This window comes from Natrix helvetica (assembly GCF_964273705.1).
Source record: "Natrix helvetica genome assembly, chromosome: 1".
In the NCBI taxonomy this organism is placed as follows: domain Eukaryota; kingdom Metazoa; phylum Chordata; class Lepidosauria; order Squamata; family Natricidae; genus Natrix; species Natrix helvetica.
Genome location: NC_138548.1, coordinates 208,856,658 through 208,880,801, shown reverse-complemented (window position 1 = coordinate 208,880,801; position 24,144 = coordinate 208,856,658). Strand labels below are relative to the sequence as shown.

Genomic DNA, 24,144 nt, shown 5'->3' with positions numbered 1-24,144 from the left:
GGAGAAGCCCCCCCAAGCTTCTCATGGGTCGCCAGCTAAGGTTGCACTTAGACCGGCTACACCCCAATTATTCTGCCTCATCGCCCCCAGACTCCACAAGCAAGATTCGGACATTTAGTGTAGGGGATTCGGTATACGCCCACAAAATGAGATGCATTGTGGAGGTGAGCTGAAGCAGAAGAGATTAAGATGAAAATAAGAGGATGCAACAAGCCAAATTTGCACATACAACTGAGAGTATTGGATAACTCTTGAATTCCCTGTGTACTTCTGCCTGATGTCTCTGCTTCCTTACAAGCAGTTAGATACACAGAGCTTTTCCTTTTCTGCATTTCCTCACTGTCTGGGTCAACATTTTTTCCTGTGTGTCCTGACTTTCACATTCCCAGCTTGGGAATGAGACATTCTTTTAGCCATTTTCACCTATAATGGCATTATATAGTAATAGTGATAGTTTATTAATTGATTAGTCTTACAACCGGATCAATAAAAATAAATAAATAAATAAATAAATAAATAAATAATAAATAAATAAATAAATAAATAATAAATAAATAAATAAATAAATAAATAAAATACACGATCGGATTCTGGGATAAAAATAGATAAAAGAAAATACAGTGATAAAAGCATCACCCTTACAAGGTATCTCAATTTGTTCAATATATCGAGTTCTTAGTGTAATTCCCACAGCACTGTCTTATGCCTGAGGATAGCTAATGGTGTAGTAGGACTGTATTACTATCATCCTTCTCCCCTTTCCTATTACCTACTCCAATTGGTATCTTATGACTATCACTTTATTGGTTGTATCTTATGATATATGATTTATCAATTTGTTGCTTGTATGTACACTGAGAACTTATGCACCGGAGACAAATTTCTTGTGTGTTCAATCACACTTGGTTAATAAAGAGTGTTCTAATTCTAACCCAGGAGCATATAAAACAATCTATTATATTAGTAGCATAGTAGTACTTCCCCCTTCCTTTAACATCATCCAAGGACAGCCTCAACATTTTTGTCACCTACTGCCTTTGAGTACAGTTCTCAAACTTTGCAGGACTCAACTCCCTAAAAGGATAAAACTAAGGATTTCACTGGAGATAGGGCTGTGTGTGAAATAAAACTACCATGTATTTTGAATGATTAAAGCATAATCCGATTATCAACAGGGGTCTCAAATATTACGGGACTATAATTTCTTGCAGGGTCATGTAGGCAAAATGGAAAACAAAGCACAGGGCACTGTTTCTGCTTTGCCTGCAAATCTGATCAGGCTTTTTAATTTATTTATTGTGATGTTCCTCCAGTTGTTGCATCCAAACCCCTGGTTTTAGAACCTCTGCCTTACAAGGTGGCTGCCAGCAAATGGGAATGATGAGAGATAGGGTAGAAATTAGCAGTATAGCTTTCTGCCAACTCACGGTGGGTGGAGAAAGAGCATTTCCCTTCTCTAAAATGCCCCAAAGATAAAAAACAAATTGGCTGCAGTTCAGCGCTTGACATTCAGTGATTCAGTTCCACATGTTAAGCCATAGTCCAATTTTCTTGGCATTTATGTTGAACCTAGCTGTTTGGTTTGAAAACTAGTAGTGTGGTACATAAATCCTAACAATAAGATAAACAGATATGACAGAAGATGTTCAATGATTAAGACTCTGGCCCATGCACAAAAAACAAAAGCAATTTATGCCCAGTTTCCCCCCTCCTCATTAAAATTCAATGGTCCCAGGCTCCCAGTGACATCAGAGTGTGGCCCACAATTATAGTATGAGCCAAAGGTTTACTACGGAAAAAAACTATTTTCAGTCATTCGGAATACAAGGAGGGTTGAAACTAAGGATGCCTCCAGGGGCAGCATTGGTGGGAGCTACTACAAAATACCTTTAACTTCTAGCCTAGATTCCTTTCACTTTACACATTAGTAGAGTCTCTCCTGGTGTCCAGACTATATTGGCAGAATCATGCTTTGCAAGGTTCTATATAAGATGCTTTAATGATAAGATTCAGGGTAAAAAATGGAATCTTAGAAACTCTGGCAAAACAACTTTCTAAATTGTTAAATAGCAGTGGGTTAATCCTACTATGTCCTGAAGAATAATCCTATCATCCTGGAGCTGAAGATCTTGTTTTGTAGATAGGCTGGTCCAGTCTTTCTTAATGGGCACAAAACATCTGGGGGCGGTTTTATGAGTGAGTCTGCTTCCTGCGTCTAAAAAAAATATGTTACTCCATTTCTCATTTAGGGAAATATAATATTCTGCCTTTTTAATATTGCTCAAAATATTTCATTCTTCAAAGAGAGAGGTGGGTGCTAAATTTCTACATATGGTAGGAGCTGGAATTTTCTGGGGAAAAGGTGTTGAGAATGTAAACCAACAACAGCAATTTAGGACTGACTATGGGAAAATCAAGTGGGTTTTCAATTAAGTCATGAAAACTCCGGGAAGAGAAAAGCTCCAAATTGAACCCATGAGAGTATAAAGTGGGACAGTGATTTTTTAAATTGTCAAAGGCAATAATTTGCTTATTTATTTACTTGTTAAATTTGTCACCTGACTCTCAATGATTCTTTGCAGCTCACATGTACATTCATTTTTAAACATACAATAAGAAGCAAAACTAAAAAAATAAGAGATGACAAAGTTGAGGCAAACCAGACAGTAACAAAAAAGAAAGAAACTCGGGTAATCTAAGAGAGCCTTCATTCACCCTTGCCAAAGGCCTGAAAGAAGATCCAGATCTTATAACAGGGTTTCACTTCTGCTTTTACAGTAAATATTGACTTCATTCTGCTAGGGATGAAGAAGCTAGGAAGCTTCAGCCAAATTGTAGCCTATTGACTGCATCCTACCTGCTCAGTATCAAACTTAGCTAGATTGTTCTACTGTTTTCTTTCTCTCCTGAATGAGATCCAGAGGTGGTATTCAGCAGATTCTGACCAGTTCTGGAGAACTGGTAGCGAAAATTTTGAGTAGTTCAGAGAACCTGTAAATACCGCCTCTGACAGGCCCTGCCCCTATCTAATACATCTCGAGAGATATGAAAAACTATTTGATGTTTGCATTGGGACTAGTTTTGGACTCAAATTAGTGGAAAAGACCCCTCAAGCAAGAAATGAAATGTTAGTCAACACTGTATCTTGTAACACCTTCTGTGTGATGTATTGCAATAATGAACATTGGTTTTTACCATTTTAGATGACCAATACCAACACATCCCTGTGGAGCTATGTCTCCACCATGTCTCCGGAGCGGTTCAACGGCTTGTATGAAGAATTTCCTCATACTCTACGTTGTCTCCTAGGGGAGTGGCTAGAAACAGAGCCATGGTAAGTCTGCTAAAAAGGTAATGAATGGTAAATTTAATCACCTCTGGCTATGTGTGGTTTTTAACCCCATGTTCCTAATGTACAGATGAAAATAGCTTGTTCTATTTCCATCAGACTATTTTATTGACAGATCATAAATTTGGAATAGTTCCTTGTTTGACAGAATTGTGCTATAATTATCATTTCTAGATCATCATTACATTTTAGGCTTTGACTCAGAAATCATCTTAGTCAGCCTCTTAGAAATCCATGAGTAATATGAAGATAATATCTAATAAAATGGGTAATATGTTCTCATCTTACTCAGATCCTTCCAAGAAGTTTGGCAATGCTAAGTGAGGTTTAAGAATGTTATCCTTTTCTTGGTAATGGTTTGTGTGATAGATTAGGTTGAGAAGAGTCACAAGTTTATGTAGGAGATTATACATTCTTATGAACGGGGTCTTTCTGTTATCAAAATCTTGTGAACTAAGTTTTCACTCAAATCTAAGCTTCAAGTGTCTTTTATTACCTCACTTTTTTTCTAACTTATAACGTTTACTTGAGCTTCATTATCTCTTATTGCCCCTTTTCCATCTCGTGTGTGTGTGTGTGTGTGTGTGTGTGTGTGTGTATGGTCTTGTTGTATTTGGGTCTTTTCCCGTGTAAGATTGAGATTGTCTTGGCAACCTTTCGGCGAGGTCTCACTCGCCATCCTCAGGCTGGTGTTTTTGGCTTCAAAACATTGCCAAAACGTTGCCAAGACAATCTCAATCTTACATGGGAAAAGACCCGAATACAACAAGACCAGCATACCTACACCCATGAAAATCTATGAAAACAAATATATATAATAGAGAAACACCCCCACAATATGAATAAACGTGATGATATCTCCCGCCTACCAGACATCTGGAAACTAGCCCTAGTCAACAAACAAGTCCCAGCCATGAAAACCGACACTGGACCCAGAACAACACAGGACACCACCACCAGTCACCCTCACCATACTCAAACCCAACCCCAGCCCATAGACGAAATGCAACCACCATCCAGAAGCCAAACCATGGCAGCATCACCAACCTCTGCACCCCCCTCCGACTCCCACACAAAGCAAACTGACACATGCCATGAACACATGGCCAGACTGCAATCTCGGAGCCAAACCAAAGCCCGGGATGTTATATCACAGCCATCTGCTCAGGATATTACATCACAGAACTCAGGAGGTTACAACGCAAAGGCTCAGGATGTCAGAACGCAGCGAACTTCCCAGGATGTTGCAGCACAGGACTCAGGATATCCCTACACTAGAGCTCAGGATGTCATCACACAGCCCATTACCCAGGTCGTTACAACACAAAAGACTAATGGGCACACAGCTAGTACCTCAGCTAGACAGGATGTTACGAAACAGCTGACTAATCTGCATACATCAACTCCATCAACTAATCAAGATGTATCAACACAGCCAACAACCCGCTTACAGCAACAAAGCCAGCACTCCCCATACCCCCACCAATATTTATAGAAAGAAGGCAGCTCCTATCACGCTTTGCTCGCACAAGCACAAAGCCGAAGGCACCAGCCTGAAGATGGCGAGTGGGACCTCGTCGAAACGTTGCCAAGATACTCTCAATCTTACATGGGAAAAAACCCGAATACGCTAAGACCTGCATACCTGTACCGGTGAAAATCTACGAAAACATATATATCATAAGACCCCCAGGGAATAACGCTGACCACTCCTCCCCCCTCTTCTTCCGCCTCACAGGCACATCTGATATATTAACCAGCTTCATTTGTTATTTTGCCTGTGATCTTGTAACTGGCCCGGCTTGTTATTCCCTGGGGATCAGCAGCCCAAACTGTGCTTGATAGGGGAGGAAGGAATAGGAGCATCGATTAACATGCCTGATGTAAAAACAACAAAGTTAATTACAGGTGGGAGGTGCACACAATGGCCAAATTGATTAATAGTGTATAAAGGCAAATATCTCTTTAATGGTTTTTACACTCTGCTGATGTTAGCAGTGGCTAAGGAAGCTAAGTGAGCAATATATTTTGAAGTTCCGGAGATCGCAATGTCTGTTTCTTCTTTTATAACTACACCTGGAACTTGTATTTTTGGGATGTAGACCGTGTCTCAGCCTGGATCCAGACTCAAGTGCCCTCAGATTTTCAGTTAGGGCTGGGCTTGGGTTTGCAAGTGGGTCGAAGTAGTTTCCATCCTTATCCTGGGGCTTATCTGACAGCAATCCAAGCTTCAGTGTCTCACTGTCAGTATTCTGAGCCATGGTCCTCTCTTCCTGGATACCACTGCACTGGATTCACCTTGGTGGGGTTTGTTTGGCTCCTTCTCGGCCTTCTTGTTGGTGCTATTCTTTTCTGACTGTAATAATCCAAATTGGACTTGTTGCTTGTTGCCTTTTCCACTTGCTCCTTTAGCTTGGATGTTGTTGCTCTGTCCACCTATGCTCTGGTTTGTATGGTTACCTCTGATTTCTACTGCTGTCTACCACCATCGTTAAATTTCTTCTCTCTGCTGGCACTGCTCTGCCCAACATTTTCAGGACTTCAACCTTGACTTTCAGCTATTTTTCCTTTCTTTTCCATGTTCCTTATTCCTGTTCCTTTCCTCCAGATCTCTTCTTACTCCCTTCCATTGTTTCAATGACCCTCTTTTTCAAGGACCAGCCTCTGGCAGAATGGGAGTCTTTATAGATAAAGGCAGAAGGAATAGCACAGGGACCTTTTTGCTGCAATGCATACAACTTTCTCCAGTTTGAACCAGCTGAGTTTAGGAACTTTGAAGAGGAAGATGGCTTGGGTGCAGGCATAGTAGCCCGGATCTCTACTCGTCTTTATTTTTACCTTTTTTGTCCCATTTCCCTGCCTGCTCCCGACATTCCCACTAGGGAATTTATCAACAGATCAGATTCTTTCTGTACTCTTCTGGCTGGAAGGCTGCTATCTGCCATGGTGGAGAAGATACAAGATCTTGCCAACAAGAACTGCAATTCTGCTGCTCAGATTCTTCAGTTTGTTGTCAGCATTGAGGTATGGGAGGCTGTAATGTGAATGTGATATGTCACCGAAAGGATCCTCTTCGGCCCTACCACAATGTACATATTTATTTGTGTGTCATCCATTGTAATGCTGATTCCTGTGGTTTAAACTTCCACTTTATTTTCTAGATAGCAAAAGAAACAGAGTTCCTTCTACTGTACTCTCCTTTTTAAAATGGTAGAAAAGAAGGGCTGGGCTTTAGCTTAGCTAAATATTTCAGGCAACATTCCCTAGATCAGGGGTCAGCAACCTTAAACACTCAAAGAGCCACAAAGGTCCTAAACGGAAGTCCCCTGTTCAATTCTGGAGCTGACTGGAAGTCCGGCTCCCCCACCATAGAGTTTCCTCCTAGCGTGGCGTCCTTTTTCCTCTACCTGTCCTAATCGAAAGCCCTATCAATTGTGGAGCGACCGGCGACAGGGAGCTGCAGCAGAGGGATAAAAGAGCCACGTGCGGCTCCAGAGCCTCAGGTTGCTGACACCTGCCCTAGATTAAGAAAAGGGATGTCCTTGTCTGGGATGAGGGAAATGATTACAAAAACTGTCTCGTAACTGAATTAAGTTGTTTCATCACAGAAAAAGGCAAGTATAGGCATGTTTTAATGTGAAGTTCTGGCAGAGAATCACAGCCAAGCATAACATGTAGGCTGCTTCTTGAAAATTGAACCTCATAGATCTCAATCAACCAGAGACCAATTACAGAGATTGGTCTATAATTGGATGCATCAGACTTATGCTTTCAGTTTTGCATCCAAGCAAATTCTCCTCCCGCCCCGACACACACCCCAAAACCCAGAAAAAAAGAAAGTAAATAAGATTCTATGGCAAACCTGTTGGTTTGCCATAGGATCATATCTCTGAGATTTATGGTTTTGAATTAACATCTTTTTATGCAGCTATGCCAGTTGTCATGACTCCACAGAATCGCCATGCAACACACTATGTTTTGATTCATTCCTGCTTCTGCATTGCTATTTGCTTTTGCAGTCAGGAGCTTCCTGTTTGTACAGAATCTTGATATTGCAACAGAAGGAAGTCAGAACCACAAGCAAAAATTACCTGACAATGCTCTCTGATTGCTAGGAGGCTCCTTGAGCTTCAAGAATGGAATCTAACTTAACTTCTAGTGAAGTTCAGTGACTACCTAGGCTCAGTCGTCTTTCAACAATCTTAGAGAAGGGCATTTTAAGAAAGGGAACCCCCTAGGTCCTAATGCCCAAGTAAATTTCAGAACTTCCAAGGCCGCAATGCAAGAAACATGCATATGTAAATCTGGTATGCACAGTATATGAAGTAGTGTCCTGAATTGACAGAATGGGTTGAACCAGAGATGCCCGGAGGGCTCCAGTTCTGAATGTTTTACAACAATTCAAAATATGGAACCTTACCCAGGAGTAATAATTCATGGTGCCTCTGTTCTTTTTTTGTAAAAAAAAAAAAAACCCAGAGGTGGTATTCAGCAGTTCTGGAGAACCAGTAGCAGAAATTTTGAGTAGTTCGGAGAACTGGTAAATACCACCTCTGACTGGCCCTGCCCCCATCTATTCTCTGCCACCCGAGTCCCAGTGGATCAGGAGGAAATGGGGATTTTGCAATAACCTTCCCCTGAAGTGGGGTGGGAATGGAGATTTTACTGTATCCTTCCCCTGCCACGCCTGCCAAGCCAAGCCACACCCACTAAGCCATGACATACCCGCCAAGCCACGCCCACAAAACCGGTAGTAACAATTTTTAAGTCCCACCACTGAAGCAAACATCAAATCTGCATTAACCTAAAGATCTTTGCACAATTTGTGATTTAGAATCACTTGGGAGGTATAGGTAGGTGCTTCACTTCCCAGAACCTGAAAGGAATAAATTTTTAACTTGTATGTTTAAACTTGTTCTTAACTCTTTTTAATTCACGCTTTAATTTAAGTATTTATGTGGCTTTATTATGTTGCTATAAATTGCCCAGAGTCACTTTGGTGAGATGGGTGGTGTAGAAAATTACTAAATAAATAAATAAAATTCGCCAGTACAGCAATTCTAGGTGAATTTGTTATGGAAAGAATAGTGGATTTTCCCAAAAGTTAACAGAAGGATGACAAGTATTAACAGTTGCCATCTTCCTAACAATTATAGAGCAGATATCAGAAAGATCCACTGCAGCTGGCAAATGTTATAAAAAGGATCTTGGAAGCAGAGCAAACAGCAGTTCAACAGCAGGTAAGAGATTTTCCTCATTTGTTTCTGATACCTAAATCATTTCTCAGGTTCTCAAATCCCATCTGTTAGACAATGGTTAAAAATGGAGGCAGGGCAGCTATTATCTGTTTCTAAGGAGTCCCCTTAGCAACTTCCAGTGATTGTAAGATCCATTCTAGACCTTGGCATCCCAAGGTTGTCTATGCCTTCCATGATATGAGCTCCATCAAATATTACTTCTCTCTTTACTTTTATTTGTAAAATCAGCAAAAGAGATACAAGCTATGCTAAAAATGTTCTGGTTCCAGTCTCTTGACTGCTGACTTGGAACATTCCATTGTGTATAGGGCAGTGGTGGGATTCAGCCAGTTCGCACCTATTTTGGAGAACCGGTTGTTAACTTTCTAAGCAGTTCGGAGAACCGGCTGTTGGAAGAAAATCTCCTTTTGTTTTTTTCCACTTTACAGGGCTAATCCTGTAAGGAAGGCAGGAAGGAAACCTTCTGGTGTTGTTTCTAGCCTAATTTTTATTGCCCTGCTTACAGAAACTGCCTCTTTGGTTAACCCTTATTACTTTGTGACAGCTAAAGCGAAGCCCACATTGATGTGAGTGACGTTGAATTGGCCATGCCCACACGGTCACATGAGCCACGCCTACCCAGCTGGTCATTAGGGCAGAGAACCATTTGTTAAATTATTTGAATCCAACCACTGGTATAGGGTCTCTGGCCTGTAGGGTCTCTGACCTGATGTGTCCTTCCAGCTTTTATTACCCGAAAAAGAGTTCTGTCCTAAAAGGAACACAGCAGGGAGAATTGTGTCTCATTTCTCCCTCTTGCAGCATCAACACGTTCCCCTTGTCATCGAACGTCAGCGGGAAGAACTGATGTTTCGATTCAGCATACAGAAGCTACAATACAGACTTCAGGAGATTCAAACTCTCCGGGAAAGCTTCCAGCAGATGAAGGGCAACACCAGAGGTGAGGACATAATATAAAGAGCATTTGAGAAGTTTGGACACTGAAAAAGTATTGAAAATACTGCACACACACACCCACACACCCGCAAATTGTCCCTTCCAGTCTTTCTTGCTTGGTGCACATACAACAAGGAATCTTGGCAGCAGAACGGGCCATGTTTGATCCTAGCCATATATGGACAGCTAGATATGAACCACTTTAGTGGATCAAACTCCTGTCATATTTCACTGTGACTAGTACTGTACAGATATTGAAAACTCTTATATACACTTACAATTATTGCATAGCAGCAGGACAAGGGGCAGAGTATCCTCAGCATTAATAAGCCACCTGAGTTTTCAGAGTCGATCTAATCAAGAAAATTTCAGCGTAAGCTGCATAATTGTCTCAAAGGTGCTTTTTCCTTGAAGACATTTCAACTGATGAAGCTTCTTGATTGAGAAGTGAAACATCTTTAAGGAAATCAAAGAAAAGTCCAGTTGCCTTTTGAAAAAGCACCTTTGAGACAACCATGACCTGAATGATTGAGAATCTCCATAGACAGTAATAAGCAGCCTAAATGTATACTTGTGGAGCAGATACTGTACTTTACTTAAGCAATCACCCAGAGTTGCTTTAGATGTGGCCGTATAAATCTTTTAAATAAATAAATTTTCCCCCTTAAAAGTAATATTTTCAAAACAGAAAGGTATTTTTTCTCGCATATATTAGGATGCCCCTACCCTTCTTTTCCATAGCAGATTGATACAAAGGAAATCAGCGAAGGTGGGAACAAGAGAGTGCTGCAGAATTTTTTTGTATGTATTTTTATATGAATTTTATCTCTTTTTACTTGAAAACTCACTTAGACAGTAAGACGGGTGGTAGATACATTTGATTAAAAATGAATAAATTGTCATATTCTCTACCTCTTCAATCTATGAGGGGAGGAAAACATATCACTGAGAAAATTCATATAGGGCAGATCCATTATCCTGGCTTCAAAGAGACACTATAGGTATCCACCGAGTGTTTACTAGCGATGGTAAACCATCAACTAGGAACTACTAGTACTTCCTCCCTGCATGGGGAAGCCAGTTTGATGGGAACTTGTCTTTAGGATCGTTCCCTGCAACAACACCTGACATTATAACATCTGCTTTGTTGTTTGTTGTGCCTGACTGAGGCTGGGATTTTTATTGCCATAATTCTCATTTGAAGGACACTGCAGTTTGATGAGAAGGGAAGAGGCATCACACATAACACAGTAACCCTCACTTAACTCCTAATCTGCTGGGACAAGAGTCAAAGTTTTAGTGAAAAGACTTTGACAAGCAAAAAAAGAAGTTGGAAGAGATAACTAGGGAAGTTACAGCCACATCCTGACAGCATCAGTGTTGTCACTTTGTTTACTGCATAGGACATAAAATTAAGAATGGGCGACCTGCCTTTGAGGCCTATCTCTGCTCCCTAATCTTCATCTAGAACAGTGTTTCTCAACCTTGGCAACTTTAAGTCCTGTGGACTTCAACTCCCAGAATTCCCCAGAGTTGAAGTCCATAGGACTTAAAGTCGCCAAGGTTGAGAAACACTGTTCTAGAACAATGCCTTTTGAGCTAATCTGGGCCTTCCTTGTTATTCCTATGTTTCAGAAGAGCACAGGGCTCTTCACTACCTCCCATTTGCGTCAGAGCTAAGTTTAAAATTCTGGTACTTTCCAAGATCTGATTTCTCTCATCTCTTCCCATAGTTTTTTTTTTATGCTCTTCTAAATAGGGTCTTTTCTTTTTCTCTTTTCAATTCCTTCTGCCACAGTTGCTAGTTCTGGGATTTTAAGAATCTAGACTTTTATATATATTACTATCATCATACCTCAATCTTCATATGACTATGATTGTTTTTACGTCCCTTTATATATTTATATATATTTGATTTAAAACATATAACTTGATATGAATTGTAGGTGATGACTAGAAGGGATGCACGAAAACTCTTTGTAACCAATTGACACACTCTTTACAATTTGTAATGGAAGATATTTTTGTGGTGTTTGTTGTGTTTTGTCTGCTTGTGTTTATTTAAAAATAAAAAATTATTTTAAAAAAAGAACCTAGACTTATGATCCTAAAATCAGCTCTGTGAAAATGTTACAACTTTTGAAAAGGGGTTTAAAGACCTTTTTATTGTATTAGTGCATGTGTGTTTGTGTAGTCTGGTTATTTCAGCCTGTTCTTACTTAGTTGTCAGCCTTCTATTAACATCTGTTTCAAATTATGAATACACTTGGTCTTCAGCCAGCTAATGTTATTTGATTGATTTGTAATTATTATTTATGGGGTATTTTCTTCCTTTTTAATTTCTTACCATGCTTTGGTAAATAATGATAAACTTATTATTAAGCAAACAGAAGAAGGTTTTATCCAGGTTTGTCCAGGGACAAAGAAATGAAGCACTTCCCTACCCCTTTAACAACAGTAGATAAGATGCATCTGTGTATTAGCACATATCTCATCCATTTTCTTGGCAACATTTGAAAGGAGATCAACCCATATAGAGATATTGTTGTGAAGGGCCAAATGGGCATGTGCATACCATACCAGGAACACATTATACCAAGCAAGCCTTTTCCCAAGACTGCAAATCGACTTCAGGCAACAGCCATACAAGTTCATGAAAAGATGCAACTATTTTAAAGGGTTCTGTATCTAAATTCATTTTTGTCATTTGATCTGGATCACTGCATAGACTTAAAAGGCAATATTCCAATTGGTCTTATTTTTTTAATTGATTATTTTAAAACATCCATTGGGATAAAAATGTGTACAGGTAGTCCTTGTTTAGTGACCACAACTGGGACTGGCAACTCAGCTGTTAAGAAACTGGTCTCTAAATGAAACTACAACTGTGCTTATACAAATTTTATTGAAGTTTATCTGAACAGATATCAAATACATGGAGAAATGAAGATAATAAAGCAAATCAATTTGGCTTAGTGGTTAAGGCCACAGGGTAGAAGTCAGGACACTATGAGGTATCAGGCTAGAAAGTGCGAGATTGTGAGTTCTAGTCCTGCTTCCCATGAAAGCCAGCTGGGTGACAGGATTGTTCAGAGGAAAACAGGAGGAAGAAAGAGTATTGTGTATGTTCACACCTTGAGTTATTTATAAAAACAATATATATATGTATTTGTGTTACAACCCCTGGTATGCCTAAATATGGGAGGAAGGTCACTACTCCCTCTTTCTGTCCTTCGGCTTATCACAGAAGACCATGCAGGCAGAAAACCATATTTTTATTTTTAATGTTGCCTTTTTTATATTTGTGTTGTATTTGTACTGATAAATAAATAAATATAAAAAGGCAACATTAAAAATAAAAATATGGTTTTCTGCCTGGATGGTCCTCTGTAATGAGCCGAAGGACAGAAAGGGGGAGTAGTGAGCTCCCTCCCATATTTCGGCATACCAGGGGTTGTAACACAAATACATACCTATTTCCCTGGCCTAGCTGATAAGGAAGAGAGCCTGTGGCTTAGTGGCAATTACATCGGCCTAATATGCAATACAGCCCTGGTTCGATTCCCAGTAAGGGTATGGCTAGCTGATGAGAGCTAAATAGCTTGAAATAGATCTATACTAGTCTCCCTTTATTTATTTATCAGCACAAATACAACACACACACACACACACACACACACACACACACACACACACACACATATAATAAAAATAAAAGGAAAAGGGTGGGGGAGAAGAGGAAAAGTAGTAAAGAAGAAAGAAAAAAAAGCAGTGGCTTCCAACTTTTGTTCAGTGCAGTAAAGTACAAAATAGAGATCTCTCAATTTTTTACTTTTACATCATTAGTGAATATTAGACACTTCTATAATAGCAAACTAATCGGATCACCCAAAATTTCATAATTCTTTCCTGTTTCGAGCACAAAACGGTCTAGAAGCCGTTTTCAAGTAGAAGCAAAACTGGATGCATTGTTTCCTTAATTAAAACAATTAGTTTTGCCATCTCTACTTGCTGTGGCACGTTTCCCATCCATTCTTCAGAAAGCCACAACCATGCTTATGATCTTATTTTAGCTTTTTTTTTGGTTTAGACACTGTGAAGGTCATAAATGTGAGAATTGGTCATAAAGTTACTTTTTCCATCACTTTTATAACTGTGAACAGTCATTAAATGAAACAATCGCTAAATGAGGACTACCTGTATCTTTTTGCCATTTGTTATTTCTATAATGCATGCTCAAGCTTCCCTAAAAAATAGCACAAATTTATCTCATGGTCTTTTTAAAAAAAAAACTTTTCCTGAAATAAACTCTTGTTTTTAACATAGCTACTGTACCTCTAAAATATAAAGTTTCAAGCCTTATAAACTCATTCAAAAATATATTTTGGATATATAATGTCCAAGGACTATTTCATTAATATTATTGCCTTGAAATATATAGACACTAGTAAATTTCATTCATTCCAATCAGATTATACCTGCCTCCAACTCCTAGCAAAGTGGTGGGATAGTCCATATTATGGGTTATCAGTGGAAACTGATCACCAAGGAGATCCACTGAATATTGTTTTTCTAATTATACTATAAGTGGTGAATTTTGTGCCCAACTTTCAATAAACGAAAGAAAAAATGATGGCCTAAAATGTGTGCAATAATTAGCTTGTATGTGAAAACTGCCTATAGTCATCGTTAACCCTGCATTTGTGATCCTCAGCTCCAATGTCGCAAAACTCACTGGACTGTCAATTTCCAATTCAAGAGAACCTGCCAGCAAGTGTAAGTTACCAATACTACAAATAATTTATTATGGAGTCTTGAATTTATTTGCTGTTTTCATTGCTGCCCTATGTTTTTGCTGTCTAAACTCTGAGTCCTCAAAGCAGTTTCCATTTCTAATTCTAAACGGTCTAAAAGAATGATTGAACTACTTAAGTGACCATTCTATTAAAACTAACTAAAAACGGAAGCTGCTTAATAAAATAACAAATAAGATTAGTAACTGTCATTAAAAAGTCAAGCAAACTGGGTATTTTAAGTTTAGGCTCACTCTTTGATCTCAAATGATTTAAAAACATGTTCTAATATGGGGATTTGTCCAAGAGAAGGTTGTCAGTGAGGTTGGAATTCATTTTATAGTTTTAATGTGCAATAAAATATTTATCAGAAGTTGATGTGCCGGTAGGGGAAGAGAGTTTTAGGAAAGGTATATTTCAGCAAATGCTTCCTGGAATGGTAGGTCTATTGTTCCTCTTTTGGAATAATTCATTTATAATTTCTTATGTTAAGGGAAATTGAGAAAACCTTCTGCTAATGAGGAGCATGTCTTCAACTTTTGTTCTTTGAAAAACTGACAATAAATTGAGAGTCTATATCAGAAGGAAACCATGGCCCTTTTATGACTTGTGGACTTCAACTCTCAGAATTCCTCTGCCAGCCATGATTGACTTATGAACATAACAGTCGTAAATTGAGCCAATTATTAAGCGGGTTGTCATGTGGCCATGCCTGATTTTACAACCTTTTTTGGGGGGTTGTTAAGCAAACGTGGCAATCCATAAAAAGAGTTCCATAGTCATTAAACAAACTTCGTATTCATTAAACAAACTCATTGTCTGCAATGGGCTCTTTTTTTTTTTTTTTTTTGCTGGAAACCGGAAGTAAACGTCGATTTTACAAATTGTGATCACCTGAACATGGGACACTGCAAACAACTGTCAATCAGGGCTGATTGCAAATGCTCAAAATGCAGTCGTGTGACTGCAGGTTTTGGGGGAGACTGTCGGACCTTTGAATCCAGCTGATAAGTATCTTTTCTGGGGTCCATTGTAACTTTGAATGATTGCTAAACAAGCGGTCAGAAACCGAGGACTACCTGTATGTAATATTCTACCATCCCTGTTAACAGTAACTGGTCCAATACAAGTAGTCCTCAACAAATGACCAGAATTGAGCCCAACATTTCTGTTGCTAAGTGGGACATTTGTTAAGTGAATTTTGCCCCATTTTACGACTTTTCTTGCCACAGTTGTTAAGTGAATCACTGCAGGTGTTAAACTAGTAACATGGTTGTGAAGTGAATCTGGCTTCCCCACTGACTTTGCTTGTCAGAAGATCGCAAAAAAAGGGATCACATGACCCAGGGACACTTCAATGGTCATGTGAGTCAGTTCCCAAGCGCCTGAATTTTAATCACATGATCATGGGGATGCTACAATGGTTGTAGATATGAAAAATGGTCATAAGTCACTTTTTTGAGTGCCTTCGAATGGTCACTAAGTGAACTCCTGTAAGTTGAGGACTATCTGTGCACTCCAAGTTGCATGTTTAGAAAAGTGTACTAAAGGTGCAATAAATTACTTCCTTGGTCATAAGTTTAGTAAGTGCATTTTTGTATTTGCCTTTGGTATAATTTCTTTTATTTCCAGGCGGTTCTATTTACTTAGAACTAATAGTAATAATGACTGCCTTAAAACATGTAATAAAACAATTAAAAGAAGAATTAATTAACAGTAGGAAATTCTAAAACAGTTTCCCAAGATGATATCACAAAGAAAGAAACTTTCTTTGACTAAGTAAAGCTTAGTCTAAGACTCTAAAATAAACACAGATTAAAAGGCCCATAGGGAAAGTGGCCTGCTATAAAAAGATTTTAAAAAACCGTGCCTTCTCTGGATTGTTCAGTAACAGGAGGTACTGTTGAAAAGTTGTCTGTCTTCTTTGGTCTAGGATGGTATTTGAAATAACATCCAAAGCAAGTTTGTTTGGTGCAGAAAAATAGTCTTTTTGTAGCTGCTTCAATCTCTAAATTGCTTAAGGAGCAGAATAACAGAGTTGGAAGGGACCTTGGAGGACTTCTAGTCCAACCCCCTGTTCAAGCAGGAGACCCTACACCATTCCATTCCATTCCAGACAACTGAACTGAATCTAGCCCATTTTTAGGAGACTGGAAAAATTGTGACAGTTTGATTTTGTTCAAATAATGCATTGGCAGTTGATTGGCTATCTACTCCCCTTTCTAAAATCAGTTCCCCAAACTCCAAGCACCTGGGGAAATTCCACAGGCTTTTAAATAATTCAGCATGTATATGGACTGAAATTACTGTTGTTATCATATAGCAATTAAATAAGGTTAAGATTGAAATCCTTTATCCAGTATAACCTCTGATCACGAACACTTCTGACCACAACCCAATCGAGTTCCGACCAAAATATTCACCCCAATGGCCGATTTCCCCTTCCGTGCCATATTTTTTGTAAGTGCCAAATTTCCAAAATTAGGGTTGGGTCATGACCAAGTTGGTTTGCGACCAAAGTTATAGAATGAATTATGGTCGTGACCAGAGGTTGTACTGTACACTATTTTTTGTTTGTTTGTTTAGCTTAAAGCTACTGAGATCTTACACTCACGCATAGAATTGCACTGTAAATATCAAATATTGACCTTTGGGAAGTTAAAAGGCCAAGAACCATTTCTTAGAAAGATCTATAGAAATCCAAGTGTTAATAAAGTTACAACTCACATCCCATTGGAAAGAATTTCCCTTCATTTCCGAGAGCCAGATAAGTTCCCCAGCTTGAATAAGGGTTAAGAAAAACTGATGCTCATCCTGACCGATGAATTTTAAAATGCCAACAGAGTTGTGAAACCTTGGACTATGTAATGCTCAAGATCAGGAATTTGTATCCTTAAAGAAAAAGAAAATACAGCTTTGCTTTAACAAGTTTTAAAATTACTTTGAAGGCTATAAGAGATTCTGTGGATTAGAGCCGAAACACTTCCATTAAAAAAGAATCAAACAAGTTGACAAATAAGGATTTCTAATATTGTATATATAAAAAACTAAAATTGCATCAACATTGTTACTAGTCAAAAAATGCAGCCCATTATTCTCTTGCAGTTATTTAGCCAAAGCAAAAATGATGAAGAGGTCGTCTAGGGAGAAGAATTGCATATAACCAGAAATATTTTTTAACAATGCCTGAAATATTATGGATGAAATTGCCCAGCAACAGAAATACAAAAAATGACCCTCTCCAGAAGCAGTTGTTTTTACAGGCTTCTATTTAGTAATGCAGATCGTAAAACAAGCTAGGAAAAGCCTTAAAGAAAGCTGTGACCAGCCTTTGATTTGTAATGGCAATATTGTTTGTATCTGTTCAATTCAGCTTCATCAGCTGCTTCTCCCAAGTATTCGGGCTAAAAAAACTTATGCTTTCTAAATAAAAAATGAGAGGTGCTTAAACATCAGTAGCCATAGGATGTATGTTTCTTAGAGTAGAGAAAGCCAAAACCAAGAGCGGATGGAAATTTGCCTTTTATTTTTGATTTTTTCTTTCTTTCTATCTCTTTGTCGGTTTTCCTTCTTCCTTCATGTATTGTTTCTGTGTGTGTGTGTGTGTGTGTGTGTGTGTGTGTCTGTCTCTGCCTCTGTTTCTCTCTCTCTCACACACACACTTATTTTCTTCCATTCAGTTCAGCCACCACCACCCCCATTAACCCATTGATTTCAACCCCATTAAGAAGTAATAATAGAATAGTAATTTGGGCTATTTGTTTTTTCATTTGTTTATTTCCTGCCTTCATTATTTTTTTACAAATAAGGTGGCAAACACATCCAACACACCTTCCTCCTCCTATTTTTTTTAAATAAGATTACTAGGGAAGGGCAAAGTTAATCCTTGTAAACATCCTAGCCCCTATGCTGCTAAAAAACATTCTGTTAATATTGCTTCTTGTACCCAGTTGAATATTGAGCAGGGGAAAATTGTCTGGAATGCCCAAACCCTTCAGTGTAAAATATTGCTTTCCCAAGCTCTAAATAAACATGTTAACATGTTGAGTTAAGTTCTACATGTGGATCATCTATGTGTTCCTAGAAATCACACAATATGGATGCCCTAACAGAACTCTTCACTGCATATCTGACAGATACCAGACAGTGCGTGTCATTTTCTTCATATGTACTCATGTATCCCTTTTCTTAGTCTCTTCAAAGCCTTCAAGGACTGTTCTTGAAGATGGACAGTGAGCTAGAAGAGGCCAAGAAGAAGGTTCTGATGAGGCTTCTGATTTGGAAGAGGCAGCAGCAATTGGCTGGGAATGGAAGTCCGTTTGATGAGGACTTGTCCCCGCTGCAAAAGAGGTGAGTTGTGCAAAAAGAATGTGTTACTTTTTGTCAGACGGGATGTTATCTTTGGGAATCTGTCGTGGTTTAGCAACCCAACTTTTAATGCTGCTTAAAGAAGCACTGAATGCAAACTTGTCATGGCAATGTCTCTTATGGATCTACTTTCCCTGATAGAGGTCTGTGGTTAATGTTACCAAATCTAGAGGAGTCTAGTGGTGTTGGTAGAAGTGTAAATCTTTATATTTGCTTGTCAGATCTTAGATGCATGAAGCTGCCTACATAACAAGCAAAAGGAAACGTCTAACCTCTATACAGTAATCAGCTCTACTAAAAAAAAAATAGAGCTAAACACTACAACTACACTACACTAAGCACAGGAGCCCCCCCCCCGGGGTTGTGTGCTAAGCCCCTTCCTTTATTCTTTGTACACACATGACTGTACCCCATTGTATAACACCAATGCAATTATTAAATTTGTGGATGACACGACAGTGGTGGGCTTATTAATAAGAACAATGAGTCTGCTTATAGGAAGGAAGTACAAGGGCTGACATTGTGGTGCAAAGAAAATATTCTTACACTTAACACCCACAAAACAAAGGAACTTATAATTGACTTCAGGAGGAAGAGAGATGTACATTTACCATTGTACATACATGGCGAGAAGGTGGAGAGGGTTGGTAGTTTTAAATTTCTGGCCATTTATATCTCGGAGGACCTCTCCTGACCATGAATGCTAACATGCTTGTGAAGAAGGCACAGGAGAGGCTGTATTTCCTGAGAATGCTAAGGAAGATAAATCTATCTCAGCATCTACTTCTGTCCTACTATCGCAGCACTATTGAGAGTGTCTTGACATAAGGCATTCTTGCATGGTATGGGAGCAGCTCTGCAGCAGACGAAAAAGCTCTATAGAGAATCATTAAAACTCCCCAGAATATCACCAGGCTCCAGCTACCAGCCCTGGATGACATCTTCGCATCTCGCTGTTTGAGGAAGTTGCGTAACATTCTCAGAGACTCTTCCCATCCTGCTTACAATCGTTTTAGACTGTTGCCTTCTGGCAGAAGATAAAGAACAATTAAAACTAGGACCACACATTTTCTGAATAGCTTTTATCCCAGAGCACTCAACAATGAACTAAAGGGCCACCATCAGTGAGCTATTGGACAGCTATTCCCTGCTTAGAGGCGGGGAATTTTTTTGGTGGGTGAGGGTGTGTTTGGGGATTGTTATGTGTGTTGGGCCTCATCTCTAGGTGTTATGTGAATTTCATTGTATGTGTATACTGTGTATATATGTACAATGACAATAAAGTAAAGTAAAGCTTGTATTGATAATGAAAGCTGAATAGATTTGTATATGTCCTGAACTAGTCCCTGCAATTTTCTTGACAAGGTTCTTTTGGAAGTGGTTTGCTTCCTAGGATTCAGAGAGAAGGACGGTCTGAAGGTTGCCAAGCTGGGTTGTGCCCCAGGTGGGACTAGAACTCACAGCTGCAGGTTTCTAGGTGATTTCTTAACCATTACATCACGTTGGCTTCTTATGGCTTTATTCTTCATGTTTACTATTTGTCATAATTGCTCTTGGTTTACTGGTAGACATGCAGAATGGCCAAGAGCTATTCAGATACTGAACCCAATCCCAACCATTGATCAGTTGCATTCCACACCCCATCTGGTTGACAGTATCTTAGTAGCTATTACTCCTTGTATCCTTTATATCGCTCTCATCATAAAAGCAAAAGACAGGAATTGGGCATGGCTAGTGAAGAGCAGGACCAGGACAGACATGATAGCTGTGTGTTCCAATACTTGAGGGGCTGTCACATAGAGGAGGGGGGTCAAGCTATGTTCCAAAAAGACCAGACAAGGAATAATGGATGGAAAGGATCAAGGAGAGATTCGATCCAGAAATAAGGAGAAATTTTCTGACAGCAAGAACAATCAACCAATGGAACAGCTTGCCTTCAGATATTGTGGGTGCTTCATCACTGGAAGCTTTCGAGAAGAGACAAGACTGCCGTCTTTCAAAATTTGTGAAGGTTCTCCTGTCTGGGCATGGGGGGTGGACTAGATGACCTGCAAGGTCCCTTACAACTCTGTTGTTCTGTTATACATGCTTTACAAAACTGCACATGACATAGAATCCCTTCTAGATGGGACAGCCATGTTCACAGTCTAGCGTTCTCTTTTGAGTCCAGTACTAGTGCTTGATTGTTCTTGATCATGAAGGATCTATTATAGCCTAATGCCATGTTGGCTGGGGAATAAGGGAATTTACTGTAATCTAAAACCTGGAGGGCAAAAGTTAAGGAAGTTTGTTTTAACCCTTAGTAAAAATGGGGCCCATTTTTAGTGCTTGGTAAAAAGTGACTGCTAAACGCCTTGAAAAGTTTGCTTGATTCTTGGAACTTAGCTAATTTTGGTTTGGATGGATGTGGGATTTCAGGGTGGGATATAAATCTGTCTTGTTTCTAATAGGTTGGAATGCCTGGTAGATATTTGGTTCCAGTTTCGCCAGCAGTTGATTACATCCGGAATTGAGCTTCAATCTCATATTCGAGAACATCTTGATGATACATTCAACTCTCTTATACAAAAGTAAGGAGAATCTCTCTCATAAAGTGCTGTCTTTCTTTCCCACTGGTGTCTCCTTTCGTGCTATGCCTAACATGAGAATTATTGTCTGTGTTGTTTGGTGACTCTGGACCATGGATTATCAGCAGGAGAGGTTGAAGATATTCAGAGGAGATCATAAAGATATTCTATCAACTGTTTTTGGTGTTGGTTTTTTAAAGAGTTGAAATTAAAATTTCAGCCTAGCATCAGACTCTTGGCTCTATCAGCTTTGTTTCCTAGGTGTGAAGCGTTAAAAGAATATTTTGTGTTCAAATGATGCAGAGCCATGACCTTTGACCCATTTCTCCAATTCGTTGCACATCAAATCTTCCCAATAATTGTCAAGTGTTCCTCAACCTCAGCAACTTTAAGATGTGTGGACAGCATGCTGTCTGGGAGCTTCTGGGAAGTGAAGTCCACACATCTTAAAATTGATGAGGTTGAGAAAGACTGATTTAAACAATTGGGTTTTTAAAGATATCCCCAACCTGGTCCTTGCTTTCTCATTTTCCCTCCATTCTCCATCTTCTCAATGGGAGAAAGATTATCCCAGATAATTTTACAAATAGAAAGAAAACCAAAACAAAGAGATTAAAAGCAACAAAAAGCTTTATTTATTGATAAGAGGCTTCTTATCAACAGACTGCATGTGAATGTAGGATTCTCTAGGCAAAAAGAGAACGGGTGGAACAGGTAACTCTTAAATACACGAAATGAGACCTCAAAATACGTCATCAAACAATTAGAAAAATGTGTGTGATCCATGTTTGTCCTGAGTAACAATGTTGGCAGATATTATGTGTCTGGCACGGAAATATCAGGTCTCCAAATACACTTGAATACTTTTAGGTAGTTTCCAGTAATATGATTGTGAAATGTCAGCTCCCCCCCCCCCCCCCCGAATGTCCCCAGAACACCCCAAAGAACTCCTGATCAATCACCTGCTTTTTTGTTTTTAGTTATTCATTTCTCTAAGGGATATGGATGACTAAGGAATAGTTTTTTTAAAAAGCTAAAGGGGACATGGAGCTACAGTCTAGCAGAACAAGATTCAGCCGTCATGGGAAGCTTAGTTCCTTGTTACTCTCAAGACTTTCTCCACAACTTTCTTTTGCCTTTGTGCTACAAACTGGGACAGAGTTATATCTAGAGTCATATTTGGCTGTGGAGCTATGAGGGGTGTGCGTATGTGTTTGTTTATGTACGTTGGTATTTATATGTATATACACATCTATGTACAGTTTTATATACACACACAGAGAGACTTATATGTCTCTGTGTAAAATAATAATGTATTGGACGCACGAGTTGTGAAGTGCACATCAAATTTCCCTGAGGAAACATCTTATTTTCCTGAGCTCTTAAATGCACTATATTTATTTTTGTATTACTCTCTGAAGTTTAAAAAAAACACCTTTTCTTTTGTTGAACCACACTTCTGTTATAGATTAAAACAGGCAAAATAGCACAAACATTAGAAACCAAGTTAGTAACCTATTTCTTGGTTTGTAAAGTGTCAGGAAACCTCACTTTTCCAGAACTGGATAAAATGGGCTTCATAAACAGTAGCCCATATTTGGTGGAGCAGAATGCAGTATTGCAGCCTAACCCACTGCTCACTGCCAGCAGTTCGATCCTGAACAGCTCAAGGTTGACTCAACTTTCCTTCTTTCCGAGGTGGGTAAAACGAGGACCCAGATTTTGGGGGCAATATGCAGATTTTGTAAACTGCTTAGAGAGGTCTGTAAAGCATTGTGAAGTGGTATATAAGTGCTATTACTATTTACATACATACAGTACATACATACAAAAATACAGAAACATACATTTGATGATCTTATCATGCTAATGACATTAATGTCAGCAGTGACATTTCCTCCAGTTTCATGGCTATTCATGACTTATGATCCCCCTTCCTCCAGTTGCCAATTGTAAGTCTGCTCATTGATCCATTAAAGCAAGATTTCACTGTACTTGCAAAAAGGTTTGTTTTATATACCGTATATATATATATGTATATGTATATGTATATGTATATATACACAAGTAAGAATAAACCTAGCTGTCCATTTCAGAGAGCTCAAGCATCTTCACATGCCTTCATCTTTTCTATCTTTCTAATTGAATATGCCTTTAATTGTTTATATCTTATATTGATAGATATGTTAGAGCTAATAAATTATGAGTATTTTCTCTCCCAACATGTAAAAAATCCAGCATCATGCATCTTCATCATTTGCTGAGATATGCGGAGGAAATCATAGTCCCAATATCATTAATATTTGGGTATATTAGTCATTGGACGTGTTTTTTTTTTAGATTATTAGTCATTGAATTTTTTTTGTGAGATATGCCTAATTAAGAGTCCAGGTTTATGGCCTGTGACCAAAGATATTTTCTTGGAATTTCTTCTTTGATTTACTAATGTTCATATTCTAATAATTAAATAATGTAGGCAGTGTGTAACTGCTAGCTTTTTATGTCTTTCATGATCAGATAAAAATTCAGAGCAGAAAACCATTGGTTTGTATTTTACTTTTGTTCAAATACCTTGACAAAAAAGCAAACATTTGTTCTGCAATTATTTTTGACTTCCTCATCATTTTCATGGCAGAACCAGCAAGGTGATTTACGACTAAAGCTGTTAACCTCTCTTCTGCCTCCTCCTCCCCATTTTAAGGCACTGCCAGTTGCAGTTCTAACTATAAAGAGTACTTAGATCTATATATAGTTTCAGAGTGCTTCTCAAGGGTTGACTCAGCCCTCTCTAAGCGGTTTACAGAGTCAGCCTATTGCCCCCAACAATCTGGGTCCTCATTTTACCCACCTCGGAAGGATGGAAGGCTGAGTCA

General features: G+C 38.9%; 1 protein-coding gene across 5 annotated transcripts in view; it reads left to right on the top strand.

Annotated features, from left to right (window-relative positions):
• Positions 1 to 24,144, top strand: part of STAT6 (signal transducer and activator of transcription 6) — a 93,263-nt gene that overhangs the window by 42,719 nt on the left and 26,400 nt on the right. For all 5 annotated transcript variants that reach the window (XM_081939127.1, XM_081939128.1, XM_081939126.1 and 2 more), the window contains exons 2-8: positions 3,204 to 3,334; positions 6,232 to 6,373; positions 8,506 to 8,589; positions 9,409 to 9,547; positions 14,258 to 14,319; positions 18,529 to 18,686; positions 21,155 to 21,274. In XM_081939127.1, the coding sequence (XP_081795253.1) occupies positions 3,204 to 3,334; positions 6,232 to 6,373; positions 8,506 to 8,589; positions 9,409 to 9,547; positions 14,258 to 14,319; positions 18,529 to 18,686; positions 21,155 to 21,274 (836 nt within the window). The remainder of the gene's footprint in view (positions 1 to 3,203; positions 3,335 to 6,231; positions 6,374 to 8,505; positions 8,590 to 9,408; positions 9,548 to 14,257; positions 14,320 to 18,528; positions 18,687 to 21,154; positions 21,275 to 24,144) is intronic.